Source organism: Rhinopithecus bieti, unplaced genomic scaffold, assembly GCF_001698545.2.
Source record: "Rhinopithecus bieti isolate Rb0 unplaced genomic scaffold, ASM169854v2 scaffold_9997, whole genome shotgun sequence".
In the NCBI taxonomy this organism is placed as follows: Eukaryota; Metazoa; Chordata; class Mammalia; order Primates; family Cercopithecidae; genus Rhinopithecus; species Rhinopithecus bieti.
This window is the reverse complement of record NW_016806398.1, coordinates 1,942,702-1,961,290: the sequence shown is the minus strand read 5'-3', so window position 1 is coordinate 1,961,290 and position 18,589 is coordinate 1,942,702. Positions and strand designations below refer to the sequence as shown.

General features: G+C 48.0%; 1 protein-coding gene across 12 annotated transcripts in view; it reads left to right on the top strand.

The window, feature by feature from the left end:
• The window catches only part of ZNF618 (zinc finger protein 618), an 85,857-nt gene that overhangs the window by 31,924 nt on the left and 35,344 nt on the right, over nucleotides 1-18,589 (top strand). For 11 of the 12 annotated variants that reach the window (XM_017875945.1, XM_017875944.1, XM_017875943.1 and 8 more), the window contains 6 exons: nucleotides 1,525-1,602; nucleotides 2,119-2,157; nucleotides 6,301-6,390; nucleotides 7,287-7,322; nucleotides 7,419-7,496; nucleotides 15,327-15,416. In XM_017875945.1, the coding sequence (XP_017731434.1) occupies nucleotides 1,525-1,602; nucleotides 2,119-2,157; nucleotides 6,301-6,390; nucleotides 7,287-7,322; nucleotides 7,419-7,496; nucleotides 15,327-15,416 (411 nt within the window). The remainder of the gene's footprint in view (nucleotides 1-1,524; nucleotides 1,603-2,118; nucleotides 2,158-6,300; nucleotides 6,391-7,286; nucleotides 7,323-7,418; nucleotides 7,497-15,326; nucleotides 15,417-18,589) is intronic. The other variant, XM_017875941.1, reaches the window with a different exon arrangement.

Below are 18,589 nucleotides of genomic sequence, written 5' to 3'. Positions count from 1 at the left end.
TTTTTTTTTTTTTTTTTTTTTTTTTGCTCATCAGCCATCGTTTGTGTTAATGTATTTTATGTGTGCCCCAAGACAATTCTTCTTCTGGTGTGACCCAGGGAAACCAAAAGGTTGGACCCCCCCTGAGCTAAGGGATAACAGAGCTGAACTAGGCTTCAGACTCCACATCCAGTGCTCTTCTGCCTTCACCTTGTGCCTCGGGTACACACCCAGGAAATGGGCCTCTGCTTCCAGGCAAGACTAAGGGAGTAGGAGTTAATGATCTTCACCTTCATGGGGAGGGTCTGGTCTTGTGCTGGGAACACTGTTCATGCAAACTCAGTCTTCACACCAACACGCTTGAATCATCCACATTTTTCCCAGGAGGAAATTGAGGCCCAGCCAGTAAATGGCAGAGTTAAGACTCTTATCCCAGGTCTGCCTCTCCCATCCCCAGATGCTGGGTACCAGAATTTCCTGGGGACCTTGGAATAGGCAAGTCCCCACCCCAGCCACTCTAGATTGCTAAGCCTGGAGTGGGCCAGGGCCTCTGCATTTGTCCACAATCCCGGCTGTTCTGTTAGGAAGAGCAAGGCCTGGGCCCAGGTGGCATCAGGCCTTCATGAGGGCTGATTTAGGAGGGGGAGCAGGCAGGGTCTCTGCCCCTGGGGTCCCTGCCAGGCTGGATCTGAGGGGCTCTTCTTGGCTTCCTGCCATGGGCCTTTGCTCTGGCCTTTACCTGGGCAGGCTCATCTTTTAACCTCTCTGCAGTGCCCACTAGGAGCTCAGCCAGTTCAGCCTCCCTGCTTCTGGGAGAAGGGCCTGGCAAGGGGCTGTGGGGGTTAGAGGCAGGCATTTACACCGTGTTGGTCTCTGTGTGTCTGAGGGAACAAGGCAACCCCTCAGCGGATGTTGGGGGATCCTCTCCTTGCCGAGCATGTCTATAGCAGGGCTGGGCACTTCCTACAGGGAGTAAAGGGCCACCCTACGAGATAGGTACATGTGGTCCCATTCTGCAGATCAGCAGACCGAGGCTGCATGCACCTAAGGAAATTACCAAGGTCATGCTGCTGGTAAGTGACAGAACAGGGACAGGGACCCAGGTGTGTCTGATTCAGTCTGTCTTAATCTGTATCCCATTCTGGCAAGGAAAAGGGGTCGCTGGAAATTACAGTAATGCAATGAAGTGATGATTTCCTTGTGTGGATGCAATGTATTCCTTTCAGAGCACTTTTACGTTCATCTCCTTTTTCTCCTCAAGGTGTAGGGCTGAGAATTAGCTGAAGAAGTTACCTTCTCCATCTTACAGATTTGGAAACTGAGGCCCAGAGATGGTGGGGTGCCTTTCCCAAGAGAGTGGGAGGCAAACCTGGATCTAGACCCAGGCCTACTGACTCCTAGCTCGGTGCTGCCTCCTTGCCAGGGACCAACCATCTCTGCCCCTGGGACAGAGAGTTAGCCACACTTGTAGGCATCGCCTGTGGGTCCTGGGACCTTGTGGTCACAGAGGTTGGGTGACCAGTCCTTTCCTCTTCTGTTTTCCAGGGTCTTATGAATGTGGAATCTGTGGCAAGAAGTACAAGTATTACAACTGCTTCCAGACCCACGTGCGGGCACACCGAGGTGAGAGGAGTATCCCTGGGGCAGAGCCCAGGGGCCGCCCCTCCCACTATCTGTCTGTTTCCCACTTGGGCCCCTCGTGGGTGACCCCAGAGGCCCTGACAACTCCAGCCTTTCCCATTCTCCTCCCGCTTTCATCAGTAGGACAGGGTGCCAGGCAGAAGAAGGGAGACTCCACAGGACACACTAGGCCTGCACCCCAGGGCTCCCCCTGCTCCCCACGGGCGTCACACCTCCCAGGACATCTCATCACTGCTCGGTGTCAGTGGCTCCCACAGGGCACGTGCTGGGGTCAGTGCATGTGTTCCTCATGACAAGCTTGGGAGTTGGAGACAGGAGGGATGGCATCTGTTTCCCCCAGAGCCTGGCAGACAGGGAGGAGAGGCTGACATCAGGGGCCCGGGGCGGGACTGTGAGCTCGTCCTTGTGGCTTCCATGTTCTCTCTTGTGTTTGGTGCTGGCCCTATCATTGGCCCGGTAGCCTCACCCCCCTCCCCCTCTCTCTCTCTCTCTTTGCAGACACTGAAGCCACCTCAGGGGAGGGAGCCTCCCAAAGCAGTGAGTACTTTTTCCTCCCATGGGCTGCTGAGGGGCGAGGGCTTGGGGTGGGACAAAGAGGAGCTGCTCGTTCCCTCCCCCAGAACTGTTCCAGGTGGCCTCTGAGAGACACAGTGCTGGGGTCCAAGCTTTGGGGCCAGCCCATCCTTACAAAACCACAACACAGTGCCTCAGAGCAGCCCTTCCCAAAGCGTACTCCGTGGCAAGCTCATTCTGGGAAGGTTACTGGTGTTCTGTCCGTGACAATTTCTCCAGCCGAGTAACTTTGGGAGACCTTGAGTTTCACTAAGGTGAGCAGGTTTCTTTCTTGTGGACATTTCCAGCTCTTCATTGACAGACACAGCCGTGCCTCTCCCATGGATGCCCAGGATATGCAGTTTCTTGTGTTCTTTTGACTCTCACCCGTGACTCTGGGGCTTTGTAGCTGACTTTTGGGAAACACTGCTTTGGAGAGTTTTCTCCTGAGCCCCCACAGCCAGGGGCACTAATTGCTTATTGGTGATTTGCCCTGGGGTGCCATATCCCAGCACCTGGGGTGGCACAGGGCTTTAACATCTGCAACAGCACTGCTGCTCACAGGCCCTGCTTGCCATTTCTCCAGTTCTAGACCCCAAGCACCTGGTAAGCGAGCAGCCGGGCTGGTGTAGACTAGGATGGAGTCTCCCCACCCAATAATACGAAGCTTCAGAAGTCACAGTTCCACCTGTAGGTATGTTGCCAACAGAAATGTGTGCATATCTGCTGTATGCTAACTAGAATGTTCTTAGCACACTATTCCTAACAAACTAGAAACCCCCAAATGCCCAGTGCTCATTGAATGGATAAGTCTAGTGACACAGAAGACTACTGTACAGTAGTGAGAATGAACAATTTATAGCTATACACAGCAACATGGATGACGCACAAACAATGGTGAGCAAAAGAGGCCAGGCATAAACAGGGTTCATCCTCTAAGATTGTGCGTAGAGAAAGGGCAAAAGCAGCTAAAACTGACTATTGCCGGTAGAAGTCAGAAGAGCGGTTCCCCTGGGGAAGGGGCTTCTGGGTTCTGTTTTTTGAGCTGGGTGTCGGTTACATGGGTGGTTTCGGTTTGTGGAAATTGGACAAGCTGTACACTTAGCGTTTGTACACTTTTCTACACCCGGGGTTAGCAACATTTTTCTGTAGACGACCAGATGGTAAGTATTTTAGACTTCATAGGCCAGACGTCTCCGTCACAAGTGTTCAGCCCTGCCCTTGTAGTGGGAATGTGCCAGGAACAGAGATAATATGTAAATGAATTCCTTACCAAAACAGATGGTGGGCAGGATTTGGCCCACAGACTGTTGCGTGCCAATCCCCGTTTTATGGATTTGTTACACCACACCATCATAAAAAAAGATTTTTAACATAATAAATAAACATTACCACCCCCTGCCCAACAAACCCCCAAACCAGAGCAGTTTGAAGAGGTGCCGATGGCTGAAAAAGGATTTTAACTGGCCTGGGTCCCAACAGCATTTCTTCTAAGGCACGTTCCCATCCACTCCATTTGGATTCTTGTGCCAAAGGAGAAGCCGGCATGTTCCGGAGAGGAATCTGAGGTCCAGGTTGGCTAGACACCTGCCACAGGACCCCAGCTGGGAGGAGGTGGGAGCTGGGCCCTCCTCCTCCAGCCCCGCCTATCCTGCCCCAGCCCCAGTCCCAGCCCCAGCCCCAGCCTGGCCCTTGGCTCCCGTCTCCCTCAATAGCTCCATTCTTTTCCGGCTCCCATGGACTGACTGCGGTCAGCCACACATTTAAAGAACTTCCCTATTTATCTTTCCTTCCTCAGCTATTCTGGGCCCCTGGCTTCTCCAGCAGCCCCTCAATGATCTGTTGTGTTCCGTCTGGCTTCCATTGTCCGCAGGCTTGCTGGCTGCTGAGGGTTCTATAGCAGGGGTATTTTTAGTCCCTCCATCACTTTTCCCTTCCTCCCTGTGGAGTTTCCTCCCCGTGGCCATTGCGCACTGTTTTATTCTCAGTCCTGCAGCCCTGCCCTGACCCAGACTGGCAGCTCCTGCTTAGAATGCCTGGCCTCTGCTTTGCAGGAGCCTGGTCGTGGAGTCATGGAGCCAAAAGGGCCCAAATGAGAATATTGAGTCCAGCCCACCCATTCTGCAGATGAGGACACTAAGTCCCAGAGAGGGGGAGCCATACAGCTTGTGAGTAGTGGAGGCAGGCCTAGAAATGAGGTCTCACACGTTCTCTTAACAGTTCTAGGACTTTTCACTTATTTATTAGGAAAATAGTACAGTCATACATAGAAGCATAAAGACATGTTCACTCACCCATCTGTCCACTAAGGAATAAAAGATTAGCCCCTCATGCTACTGTCACATAGGTATTTGTGACAGTATTAGGTCACATTTGGCAAGCATCAGATCCTGTATTTGGGTTCTGGGGGACAGGAGAGGGACCAGGAGAGAGTTCCCCGAGCCCAGTACTGATTTGCGGCTTATTCAGACAGAGAAGGGCCACTTGCCCTGACTCAGCCTTAGCTTGGAGTTAGTGAATGTTTGAAGCCTAGCTCTCCCTCCCCCGTCCACCACCGCCACTGGGCAGCCTTGAGCATACCACCAAGCCTCCCTGTGCCTGGGGAGGTGGGATTGATAGGCCCTCCCTGCATCAGCCCAAGGAACACACACGTGAGGTCCGTGCCAGTGCAAACTTTAGAGTGTGCCGTTGTGGAGGGGGTCATGTCTTGTGTCCAACTTCAGATGTTGGGTAGACCCGGGGGATCATCCAAACTCTGACCCCATGTTAGTTATCTATTGCTGTGTAACAGATGTCCTTAAAACTTAATGACTGGAAACAACAAGCTTTGATTATCCCTCAGTTTCTAGGGTCAAGAATTTGGATATGGCTTTGCTGGGTCCTCTGGCGCTGGGTCTTTTCCTGGCTGCAGGCAAGGACTTGGCCAGGGCTGTGGTCTCATCTCAAGGCTTGACTGGAGAAAGAGCTGCTTTTAAACTCCCTCGCGTGGTTGTTAGCAGGGTTAACAACCCTGCTAGGGTTCTGTCCTTCCCAGGCCCTTAGACTGAGGGCCTCACTGGCTGTTCACCAGAGGCTGCCCTCAGCTCCTGGTCACCTGGGTCTCTCATGGGATCTCTCTCATGCTGCCCACCATCTGCTGCCACCTGTCCACTTGCTTGTCTCTACCCAGCCTCCCTGACCAGCTGGCCCTCACCCCTCACTTCATCCTCTTATGGCAGCTCACAACCCAGAGGCCAGCAGGTGTGAGCCAGAGAGAGAAGGTATGCTTGAAACAGAAGTCTCAGTCTTTTGTAAGCTACCCTCAGAAGGGATATGCAGTCAGTTTCACTGCATTCTGTTCATTAGAAGTCAGTTACCAGGTCTAGCCCAGACTCACAGGGAAGGGGTGATGTAGGGCATGAGGATCAAGAGGCAAGGAGCCCTGGGTGCTGTCCCCAAGGCTGCTCATCACAGGCCCTCCCGGCAGTGCCCTTGGGGCATGTCCCTTCTGATCCTCAGTTTCCTCGTGTGTAAAATGAGAGACTGCTTCCTCCCTCTGTGGCAAGAACGGAGGAGATGGAGGGGAAGAGCCTGGCCTGCTGCCCTGGTTGCTGTACCACCTGGGCATGGGCGCTGCAGTGATTGTTATTCTCACAGAGCTTCTGCAAAGAGTGTGCCAGACCATTTAGGAACCAGGCCCCAAGGAACTCAGCTCACCTAGGGCAGGTTTGGGGGTTGGTTTTGGAGTCACTTCTGGGCTCCCAGTCACCTTGTGTGGTCTGGATCTCCACAGAGGACCCCTGACACCCGAGCCTACATCCTGTGGACCCAGGAGGCAATACAGGGCTGGCTTGGGGTGGAGGGTGGGGCCAGCACTGAGGCAGGAGCTTCATCCTCCTGCATATCGGAGAGGAGAAGCTGGGTGTTCCAGAGGGTAGGCGGTGCCATGCCCTTCCGTGGTCCAGAAGATTTGGGCAGTGCCAAGGTGTACAGACTGGCTCAGGAACTGATTCTCCATGGGGTCATTCAGTTGGGGCCAGACTGGGCTAGTTTCATCTTTGGTTTCTGAGATGATCTGGCCAGAAAAATCCCACCCCACATGACTGAAGCCCTGGTAACCAACCAGGTGTATGTTTTCATCCCATGCAGACAATTTCAGGTACACGTGTGACATCTGCGGGAAGAAGTACAAATACTACAGCTGTTTCCAAGAGCACCGAGACCTGCACGCAGTGGATGGTGAGTCAGGCCCCTCACTCGCTGGGGTCATGCCAAGAAGTGCCCTTCCGCAGAGACACCAGCCTCCAGCCCTCCCCACCTCCCTCCTCCCTCTTACCCAGAAAAAGGCCAGGCAGTACTCAGAACCATGAGGGGGATGACCAGCCCTGGAGGATTCTGGGGCGGGAACGTCACCATCATATTCCACATGACTTCTATTTAGGTTAACCCAAGTGAAATTGCCATTTTTATAGGTCAAAATTAGTCGAATATTGGAATTTCATATCGAGTCATTTTATAGTTTCATATTGAGCATTTTTATGTTCTGATGAAATTAAACCGGTTTTAAAAAACGAATGATGGCCTTTTAGCATCTTAGATTATACAATTAGAAATTAGAACAATACAGTTAACACATTTTGAGTCTTAAAATCCTAGAAAGAGGGCCTTAGACCTTGGAAGGGCCTTGGGGGTTCCCTGTCTAGCCCCACACCCTCAGCCCATCTCAAGCTGTGACAACCAGGCCCACCACCTGTTACTACTGGCCCGTCCCTTTTCTCACCTCCTCTTTCTCTCTCCTCCTGATCTCTTCCTCTTTTCTCCTGCCCTGGCCCCTTGAAGCCATGCTGGCAATCAGAAACAGATCCAGGCAAACTGTCTGCCTGCACCATGGGTGGATGTCCATCCCAGTGAGGACGAGGGATTGAGGCCCAGGCTGTGTCCTGGTTGGGATGTATCCTCGTGTTGTCCTGGTTTTGGGGGGCTTCCACAGTGGCCAGGGCAGCCCTCCTGGGCCCCAAGGCAAACCCATGGGGATAGGGGCTGGGAGCGGCAGCAGAGGCTGCTCTGGGCAGGGACTAACAGGGCTCCTGTTTGCTTCTTTCCTTCTGCGGCTGCTGCCTTCCGCCCGGGCGCAGTATTTAGTGTGGAAGGGGCCCCCGAGAACCGGGCAGGTAAGTCCTTGGGGCTGCTCATCACCTCCTCTGTCCCTGGCTGGGCTCCTGAGACCTGGGGGACCAGGGTGCTGAGAGCCATATGTTCTCCCACAGACCCCTTCGACCAAGGTGTTGTGGCCACTGACGAAGTGAAGGAGGAGCCCCCGGAGCCATTCCAGAAAATCGGGCCAAGTATGCGGGATTCCCTCTGGGCACAAGGGCTGGGTGGGGGCTGGCCAAGGGAAGCAGGGCTCAGTCTCACTGCTAGGGCAGGGGTAGCAGTGCGTGGCATCACTTAACGGCAGCAATGGTGCCCACGTGTCAGTTGGGCCAGTCAGTGTTAGGACTGGAGCTTTCGAGGAGCCGCAGGGCAGCACAGGGTCAAGATCAGAGCAGTGAAGGCAGCCAGGATGGGACGGAGTCCTGGCGCTACTGCTTACAGGCTTGGTGTCCTCACGGTCTGTTAGCCATCCTGAACCTCAGCCTCCCCACGCGTGGAGTGAGGATGACATTTCCCCACAGGTTTGTTGGGGGATTAAATGAGATCCTGGATGTGAACCACTTGTTAGCACAGTGCCTGGTACATAGTAGGTGCTCGGAAAATAACACATCATAGTCACCTGAAGGGGCCTCTCAGTGAATGAGCTGTCCAGGGCAACCACAGGTAGATACTCTGTCTCTGTCCCAGGACACCCCCTGAAGGCAGGAGCCACACACATGTCTGGCCTGTTTTCGATAAACTTGTATTGAGTGTTGTGGGCACAGAGCAGGGTGCAGGACATGTGTAGTCCTGCCCTTGGGTAGTTCAGATGGGGCTTTGGGGGTGGGGACAGCAGATCATTGAACAGTTACAACACAGCTTGCAGGGAGTTGTGGGAGACCTGAGGGAATGCTGGAAGCTTTCGGGTGGGGATGAGGGTAGGAGATGAGTCCCGGCATCCCATGTGAAGGCAGGAGAGCCCTGCTGGTCCCAGAAATCGATGATGGCTTCAGGTCTTACAGAGCCTTGAATGCTAGCAGGCAGCATCCCCAGGTGAATGAGCCAGAGAGTTTACTAAGTGGAGAAGGGACTTGATCCGATTTGCATTTTAGGAAGCCTGGTTTTGCTGCTGGGAGGAAGGTGGATTGGGAGGGGCTGGGTGGCCAGCCTAGGGCAGGTGCTGGGGGACCACAAGTGAGTGAAACTTGTCCTTTCCAGCCGTTCAGGAATTGCCATACCTGCTATTTATCTCTTTGTTTTCTGTACCTCACTTACTACCCAGCAAGAAGAGACCTTTATGGTCTCTGCTTCCTTCCTGTAAGGATCTAAGGCAGCTTGTAAAAATATACACAAAATCAGAACGAGCAGATGAGGATATCTGAGTGAAGGAAAATCAGAGGAGCTGAAACACTTAAGTTGGATACGTTCCTCGGGCAGAACTTGATCCCAGCTCTTGGAAGGGGTTGGGTGTGTCCTCTCCCCTTCCCCAAATGCTTTTCTTCCTCATCCCTTGTCCATGTGGTCATGGGATGATTCTTTGCTTTCTTCTTAACTCTTCTGAAAGCGTTCGGGAAACTGAAGATGAGATCATGTCTATAAAGTGGTTAGCACAGTGCTTGTCACATGCATAGTAAACACTCGATAAACAGGAGCATAAAAATCATCTTAAAGATGAAGAATATGGCCGGGCGCGGTGGCTCACACCTGTAGTCCCAGCACTTTGGAAGGCCGAGATGGGCAGATCACCTGAGGTTGGGAGTTCAAGACCAGCCTGGCCAATATGGCAAAACCCCATCACTACTAAAATTAGCCAGGCGTGGTTATGCATGCCTATAGCCCCAGCTACTTGGGATGCTGAGGCAAGAGAATCACGTGAACCCGGAGGCAGAGGTTGCATTGAACCGAGATCACACCACTGCACTCCAGCCTGGGTGACAGAGTGAGACTCCGTCTCAAAAAAAAAAAAAAAAAAGCATATGATGAAACCCTTAGCGCTCAAATACAGGAAGTTAGACCCTGCAGGGGAAACACAAAAGTGAATCAGGCATATTTGCAGCATTCAAAGAATTCACGCTGGGCGCGGTGGCTCTCACCTGTAATCCCAGCAATTTGGGAGGCCAAGGCGGGTGAATGACAAGGTCAGGAGATGGAGACCATCCTGGCCAACATGGTGAAACCCCGTCTCTACTAAAATACAAAAAATTAGCCGGGCATGGTGGCGGGCGCCTGTAGTTCCAGCTACTCAGGAGGCTGAGGCAGGAGAATCGCTTGAGCCCAGGAGGTAGAGCTTGCAGTGAGCCAAGATCGCACCACTGTACTCCAGCCTGGTGACAGAGCAAGACTCCCATCTCAAAAAAGAATTCAAAAGAATTCGTAGTCTGGTGGGAGAGACATTCATAGACAGATATAGGACAGGAACAGAGGATCTGTGACCTCCCCGTTCAGTATCTATGCAGGATCTGGCAGTGGTCCCAGTGTACTGCTGCTCTTCCAACCGTATCATTATCCTTAGGAAAATGGGCTTTGAAATCAGACAGGCCTGGGTTAGAATGCTGTCGTCACCAGCTTACTAGCTCCTTACCCCTTGTGAGCATCCCATAAGTTGGGAACAAGCACATCTCTGAATTTTTCAGTGCTGTTGGAGCACACACACAGAATGTCTCGCCGAGCACCTGGCTCATATCCAAGGTGTAGTAAGTGAGACATGTTACTAAGAAAGAGTCAAGGGCAAGAGTTTTAGAGCCAACCCAAACAGGACTCCCAGCTCGACCCTTAACAGCTGCATGATGTCCTGCCAGTTTTCTAATCTGTCTAATCCATAGTTTCTCTACCTCTAAATGGGCTGATGACAATAAAACTCACCTTTCAGGATTGTCATGGGGCTTAGATGAGATTATATTTGTAAAAGAATTAGCTTAGTCCTTACACATGCGTGCAAAGCATTAAATAAGTGGTACCTGTTAATTACCCAGGAAGATGCAGAACAAGATGAAGCGTGTTCTCTGTATCTGTAACTAAGTCTGACGGACAGCCAATGCAAGGACCTGGGAGGAATTACCACAAATTATTAGGAGTGTAGAACTGCATTGAGAATATCAGACTAGGTCTGGCTGCCAGTGTGCTCCCAGCTGGACTGAATGGAGCTGAGATTGCTGGCGTGGTGTGAGACCATCCCTTGCTGCCACTCAGGAGCTGCCTGGTGAGACAAAAATGTTGCTTCTTCGGCTTCTGCTACGTATAAGCAGGCCAATGCCACAGAACGCTAAAAATGATTAGCCAGTAGAGGCACCACGTATTCTGAAGGGACTGATTGCCTGAGTAAAGCTCTGTAGTCAGAGGAAGAAGAAACACCCCGGCAGGAGTGAGTGCTGGGAAGTACACCTTTCACATCAGCATCAGCTGAGCACATTAGAGAATTAGGTACTTAGGTTGGAAGAAGCCCAGGCAATGACAGAGCAGAGAATCCTGCTAGAAAAGGGAGAGTTGGTCCAAGAAGCCTTGTGGGTTTAACTTGCTCTTCGTCTGCAGATCCAAGAATTACTTCCATGATAATGGACAGAGGGAGAATCAAGGAAAACTCATTTGTGTGGTCTGTTGAAACAGAGTAAGTCTGGAGTCATGTATGGGTTACTTGATTTTTATGCCTGAATAAGGAAGAGTCACTTGAATAGTTAAAATGAGAGAACTATGTAAATTCCATATAACAAGAAAAAGAGAATTTAAGAGACTCAGAGAAGAGCACACCTCTGAAAATGATCTACCACAAAATCTAGAAGACCATTCTGTTTGACAACCTTCATCTCTTATAAGAAAATGTGACCTGTCTTACAAGTCCACTTAGGCTGCCACAACAAAATATTGTGGACTGGGTGGTCTGAACAATTTATCTCTTACAGTTCTGGAAGCTGGAAAGCCTGAGATCAAGGTGCCAGCATGGCAGGCTTCTGTTGAGGGCTCTCCTCCTGGCTTGCAGATGGCCACCATATGTCTGGACATGATGGTGAAAGAGAGAGAGAGCAAGCTTTCTGTCCTGTCTTCTAATAAGGGCACTAATCCCATGGTGAGGACCCTACCCTTATGACCTCATCTAACCCTGCTTACCTCCCAAAGGCCCCATCTCTACATGCTATCATATTAGGAGTTAGAGTTTCCATGTATGAATTTGAGGATGAGGGCACAGTTCGGTCCATAGCATGACCCCTGTGAAAAAGGAGCCGGAGTTGTATGGTGAAAAAGCAACAGAATAAGAAGGCAAAGAGAGAGGAGTAAGACGAGGAAGGATTTCAGGGAAGCAGAAAATGTAATAACAGAATTAAAAACTACATTCTATGAAGTAAAGAGCTGAGTTTATCTGCAAAATTGGAATTAGTGATGTGAAGGATGAACTTGAACAGATGAAGATAATGAGAGGAAAATATGATAAGCAGGGAGAACAGGGAGCCAGTTTCAGATAATTGATGTTATAGTACCAGTGGCCAGAAACAGTGCTCCTAAGATCTAATGGAAGAAAAATTTGCTCAGCTAAAGGAAGACCTGTATATGCAGATTTAATAGGCTCATCATGCATCAGATAGATTCAGTATAAAGAGACCTGTACCTACATAGATCTCAGTGACTTTTTAAAACTATAAAGGGGAAAAAAAAAAAAACCTATATAAGCTTTCAGGCATAAAAAAGCAAGTTACCTATACATGAATTCAAGGTGGACTTGACTCAGACTTCTCTGCAATACTAAATCTTAGAAGATAATGGATCAGATTTGAAGGGAAAAGGTTGTAATCTAAGAATTTTATATCTAGACAAACTGTGGTTTGTGTGTAAAGAGAAAAGCAAGGGCTTAAAAACATACTTTTTTTTTCTATGTACCCATCTTCACAAAATTATTTGAAGATATACTCTGATGAACTAAGTTATAGAGTACATTTAAAGACTCAATTGTGAGAAATTCATAGTATAAGAGGAACTGTGAGTAGTAAAACAAGATAAACTAGAAGTTAGTTTAAAATGTTCCAAATCCGGTTATACAATTGCAGAAGGCAGATTATTCTAAAATATTTAAGATGGGTTTTTTTTTTATTTTTTTATAGAAGAGGAATTGTGAGGGCTACAGTAAGTAGCGTATACAGCCTTCCTGTCAATAGTGTGACTCCAACCAGCAAACAGCATTCCTGGAAGTTATTGAATGGTACTAGTGTATATTCTTAGGGCCTACTCCAGACCTACAGGATCAAAATTTTTGGGGTGGAACCCAGCAATCTGTGTTGTAACAGTCTTTCTAGATGATTCTTTGATGTGCGAAAGTTTGAGAAACACTGGGTTAAACTACCTTTCTCAGTGGTGATAGACTGAAAAGTGTCATTTCCCACTTGACTATTAACAATTAGAGAAATATATACTAATTGTCTAAAACAATAGACAGTCTTGGAAATTAATGGAATATCGGAGAATAATGGAAAAATAAAGAGTTCATATATAAAACAACTGGGAATTAAGGCAGCAATCAGAAAGGGTGGAGCATGATTGTAAAACCAAATCAATTATAGCAATAAAAGCAAATGGCATAATCTCCTTTATTAGAAGGCAAAACTTGTCAGGTTGATTTAAAATAATCCAATTGTTAATGGTTTATTAGAGACATTAGAGACAAGGTTAATTCCTTATCTTTACTCTGCACTTGAGCTTCTCTTTCCTACTTCCAGAACTAGATTAAATTCCCTATCATGGATTTTTATACCACTGCATATGTCTGCTTGAGAGCACTTACTGTGGATGGAGTTTTAAATTTGAGTGACTCTTTGATTTTTTTTATCTCCTTTTGTTAGACTGCAAACTCCTTGAAGGCAGGAACTTTGCCTGTTTTGCTTAGCATTTTGTGCCAGCACTTAACACAGTATCTGTTTAATGAATGACAGTACGAGAAAATGTTGGGACATGTCTTTACGTACATGTAAACAAATAGAAATCAGGATCTGACAAATTAATTATCAAATTATGCCACACAAACTAATAAAATGGAATAATTAAATGTTACAGCGTGAGTTCTTAAATTTTCCCATGCATCAGAATTTTCTGGAGGGCTTGTTAAAACACGGATTGCTGGACCCAACACCTATAACTTTTTTTTTTCAGTAGGTCTTAGGTGATTCCTAAGAATTTGCATTTCTAACGGGTTCCCAGGTGATACTGATGTTGCTGGTCCAGGGACCGCACTTTGAGAAGCACTGTGTTGGAAATAGTTTTATGTTACTAAATACAGTTCACAGTGAAGATTTTGATCCCATGAACCTTTAGGTATCAAACAACATTGTTTCCAAATATACAAAATAAATTTAGAAATACAGTGAAGTGGAAAGATTTATCACAATATTTAGTCCTTGACAGAGCAAGTAGACAAATAAGGTTGTATAGAATTTAAATAATGTGTTTAATACAGTTGATCTAATAACTGTGAATCCTGCAAAGAGCAAATAACTTACTATTTCCAATGTTTATGAATCAGTTACAAAAGTATTTAACTACTAAAATTCTATAGCGGGAGAGAAAACTATAAACAGACTAATAGACCAATTAAGAAAAAATTAATTTTAACATGTATAACAAAATGTTGATATCCTTAATCTACAAAGAGTTTAGTGATTTCATAAATGTCAATATACCTGTAGAAATGCTGGCTGTAAACACAAAAGGAAACTCACAAAAGAAAAACGATAGTTAATTAAACATGAAAAATAAATCAATTTCCTTAGAAATCAAAGAAATGGAAAATAAAATCAGCAGTGTAATATAGTTCTTCTCATCAGATAGGCAGAATTTAAGAAGATGATAATACTTAATGCTGGCTGTAGTGGGCATAAACGGTCATTTTCACACCTTTCTGATTGGGATGATGGTGCTATGGTTATCAAAGGCCTTAAAAATACATACCCTTTCCCTCTCTTGAATTTTTCCCCAGGAAATAATGTGCAAAGATTATATGGAATAGCCTTTATTTTGTGATAATGTGTAAAATTAATGGGTAAATGTGGAAAATTTTCTACAAAAACGTGAGTCACAACATTTTTTTTTAATAGGGAAAAAAATTTTGAAACAATCGCAATGTCCCTTGGTATACAGGACTGGCTCAGCAAATTCCAAAGTCCAGGGGGAACCATGCAGCCAATAAATACAGTAGAGATCAATATTTATTGATTCGGCAAGATGTCCACAAAGTAATGTCGATTGAATACACCAGATTACAAAGAGGATATTGATCAGGACTGGCTAATTCAGGGCTCACAGGAGCCAGACAGGTGGTATCAGTGAGAGAAGCACACCCCAGATGAAACAGAATGAAGAGTGGGAACCAGGGCACCCTCCCCCAAGGGAGTAGATGCTGCTCTTTGGGAGTTACAGATGATTGAAATTTCTCTTTAGTTTTATTTTGTATTTGTATTTATCAGTATTTTATAATTTTCCCCAGTGAACAATATTACATCAGACATTTTAAGAAGAAAGAAGTTAGGCAGTGCCAAAAGAGAGGTAAAGATAAAAGTCGGGTGGGACTTGAGAGGAAGAAGTGACCCCTGCTGCCAGTGGGTGGGGGGTGCTTGGGGGTAGGGAAGGTTCTGGAGATGAGGGGGACCCTGGGTGTGGCCACTGCAGAGGACAGGGCTTGTAGAGGGGCTGATGAAGAGGTTGGTGTTGGAGGTCAGCACATTTCTTGAGCACCGGGGCTGGGGTGGAGCAATGTGCCAGGTACTGTTCTAAGCACTTGCCATCTAAATTTAATCCTCACAGCAATCCTACAAGGTGGTCCTATTATGACCTCCGTTTTATAGATATGAAAACTGAGGCACAGAGAGGTTAAGAGACTTGCCCGAGGTTACCCAGCTCGAAATGTCTGAGCTGGGACTGGAATAGGGGTCTTCTAACTCTAGAGTCAGAATTGATTCCAGTTGATGGTCCCAGAATGGGGAGGAGTTTTTTGGGGGGTGGGAGCACGCTGATGCTTCTTGGTGGGGGCCAGTTGCCCATTCTTACACCTTCGTTTCCTTCCTGGACAGAAACTGGCAATTACACCTGTGAATTCTGCGGGAAACAGTACAAGTACTACACTCCCTACCAGGAGCATGTGGCCTTACACGCCCCCATCAGTGAGTACCTCCTCCCAGTGGGGATGGGGATTGGGGGGCTGGGGACAGGGTGGGCCAACCGTTGGCCAGGCCTCTGGAATTTGGCTAGGAAATGGTGAAAGCAAGGTGAGCTCAGTTCTGGGTCAGTCTTTAGGTGTTAAGTCTGACCTAGGGCCACCTGTCTACAGTGGCTGGCATAGCTGAGAAGTCCCCCTCTTAACCCAGAACAGAGTCCGAGCCCTCCCTCAGCAGACTCAGAGTCCTGTGCCCATGTAATTGGGGTAAGGAGGGTGGACATCACTTGTCCAAGTCCTGCTGTGGCCCTCTTCTAGGTGCCCCCACATCATGAGATTTATGAATCTCTACCCCCAAAGCCAGTGCACCGTGATACAGCTTCAGTCTAAACAGATGCAGGAAGGAGCCCAGGCTAGGGGCATGGTTAACTGGACAGGAAAGCTCCCTCTTGGCCTTGATGGTGGGAAGCTGAGGAGGTGGCAGGAACCCTGAGCTAGGAGTCAAGCCCTGGCTGTTAATCCCAGCTGAGTCCCAGGCCTGCTTGTGACACAGGGCAGGCCCCATCCCGACCCTGGACCACCATCTCCCACTCTGACCAGGAAAGGAAAGAGCTCTAAGGGCCCTTCCCACAGGGACATCCTGGCCTTCTATCCTCCTGGTGCCCATGAGCCTACCTTGCTGATTTCCCACCTCCTTTTCTGGATATTAGAGGGGTCACCATCCTTGGATCCCTGAGTGTATGAGCTAGGGGGCCCATCAGCCTCCCTTCCCCTTCATGTACAGGTGCGGAAACCAAAGTCTGATGGGGGCGGGGCTTGTGCAGTCTCAGGGCAGAAGGGCTGGATGTTTAGCAACATTTTGGGGAGTGTTACTGGTTTTGTTTCTCACAGCAGAGCTGTGGGGATACCACTCCCCATTCTGTGGATGGGAAGACTTAAGTCCAAACAGAGAAGGAGAGTTTATAGAAGGTCACTGGGGGCTGAAGCCCCTTATAGTCTGGGAAGGCCCGAGTCCTTCCTGAAGCCCTGCTGTTGGCATACCAAGGGTATTGGATAGGGAGGGAGAAGTATTCAGAGCCTGAAGGGTGGTGCAGGTAGCTTCCCCAGGAATTCCTCCCCTCTGGGCAGAGTGGCAGGGGCTGAGGGGTCTCCCCGTGGGCGAGAACTCCAGTCCCAAAGTCGAGCACTGGGCTGAGATTCTCATCTCTGCTTGCCCCTCACTGCTCTGTGATCTTGTGCCTGTTGCTCTCCTTCTGTGGGCTCCAGTTTCCCATCTGTGAAAGCTCTTTAAGGTCTTTTGAGCCCAGGATCTGGATTATAGACATCTCTGACATGAGGTACCTGCTATGGCCCCACTAGAAGAATTCATTCCACCTCCCAGCGTGGGCCGTATGGGTCTTTCAGTACCCACCGTAGAGCCAGATCTTGTGTGGGGAGAGAGGATGCAGGATTCCACTGGGTAGGCACCGACTGTCCAGTTGACCCACTTGTGGTGCTGATGCCCAGACAGCAGGGCTATGGTCGGGCTTGAACACCATGGCCTGCGCCCCTCTGGGGATCCAGCTTTCCATAAGCAGGTACAGGGCAGCCATGTCTGTGTTCTCCAGTGAAGCAGCAACTGCCCTGCTGCCTGGTGCCCAGACTGGATGCTACCCAGAATGCACTTTCAGTGAGGTGTTAGCTACAAGGGCAGACTATAACCTTGGGTTCAGCCTTTGGAGACTATCTTCAGTGCTTCCTGGGACAAGTTGAGTAAGGCCATGGAGTTAGTAAGATGGGGAACTTGGCTTTGAATTCCAGCAGGCAAGCTCTAAGCCCATACTCAACCATGAAGCTATCCTACATCCCATGTCAGATGGTACAGCAGAAAGGGGTGTGTCTCTTGCCCCCTAAGAGATGCACCACCCTGACAGCCTGGTGCATCTCTCCTGAAGGGCTGTCTACTTTTCTTTCTCTCTTCCTCATTTTCTTTTGCTTTCTGTTATGAACTCTCTTTCTTTCTGTATCTGCTTGTTGAATGAATCTCTCTGTTACCCACTGAAGTCTGGGAACTCAGGGGTCATCTGTGTTTAAAATACAGCATGAGAGGTTTAGCCTGGATTCAACAGAGAATTATTTATCCAAGGCTGACCAAGAGATAGGTCCTGCAGTGGCCTCTGTCTGGTTCTAGAGATTTGTGTGCCAATGGACTCCTTGTGGAGGCAGAGATGGATTTGAGGGCTTCATCAGGTGGTTTCCAGGGCTAGGGCTTGATTCCCTGGGTCTAGTGAGTGTCCCTATAAGGACATAGGCTCACTGTGGAAGAATTTCTTAGAATTAGTGTCATAGAATCTGTGTTCTTTTATGTCTGACTTCTTTCTCAGCAGAATGTTTTTAAGATTCATATTTTAACATATCGTATGTATCAGTTGTTCATGCTTTTTTACTTCTGAGCAATGTTCTATTGTATGAAAATACCATTTGTTAGCCATTTACCTGTTAATTTGGGTTGTTTCCAGCTTCAGGCTATTACAAATAAAGCTGCTATGAAAATGCTTATATGAGGATTTTGTGGGCATATGTGTTCATTTCTTTGGATAAATACCAAGGAGTAGAATTACTGGGTCATGGGGAATAGTATGTTTAACTTTTTAATAAGTGACAAACCATTTTCCAAAATGACCATAGCATCTTTCACTCCTACCAGCTGTGCCTGGGAGTTCCACTTGCTCCATGTTCTTGCCAACATTTGATGACATTGGTCTGTTTAATTCCAGCTATTCTAGTGAGGGGATAGTGGAATCTCACTGTGGTGTTAATTTGTATTTTCTTGATGACTAATGATGTTGAACATCTTTATATTTGCTTATTGGCCACTTGCATATTTTACTTTGGAAATTGTCTGTTTAAGTCTTCTGCCCATTTTTTTGGTTGGGCTATTTGTCTTTTTATTATTAAGTTGTAGGAGTTCTTTATATATTCCAGTAGGCCTGGGTTCTTTGTCAGATATATGTATTATGGATTTTTCTCCTAGTCTCTGGCATGCCAGTTGATTTTCATACAGCATCATTTGATGAACAGATGTCTTTCATTTTGATGAAGTCCAGGTTGTCATTTTTTTCTGTAGTTAGTGCTTTCTGGGTTCTACCTCAAGGATATCCTTGCCTACCTCATACTGGTAAAGATATCCTCTTTTATTAT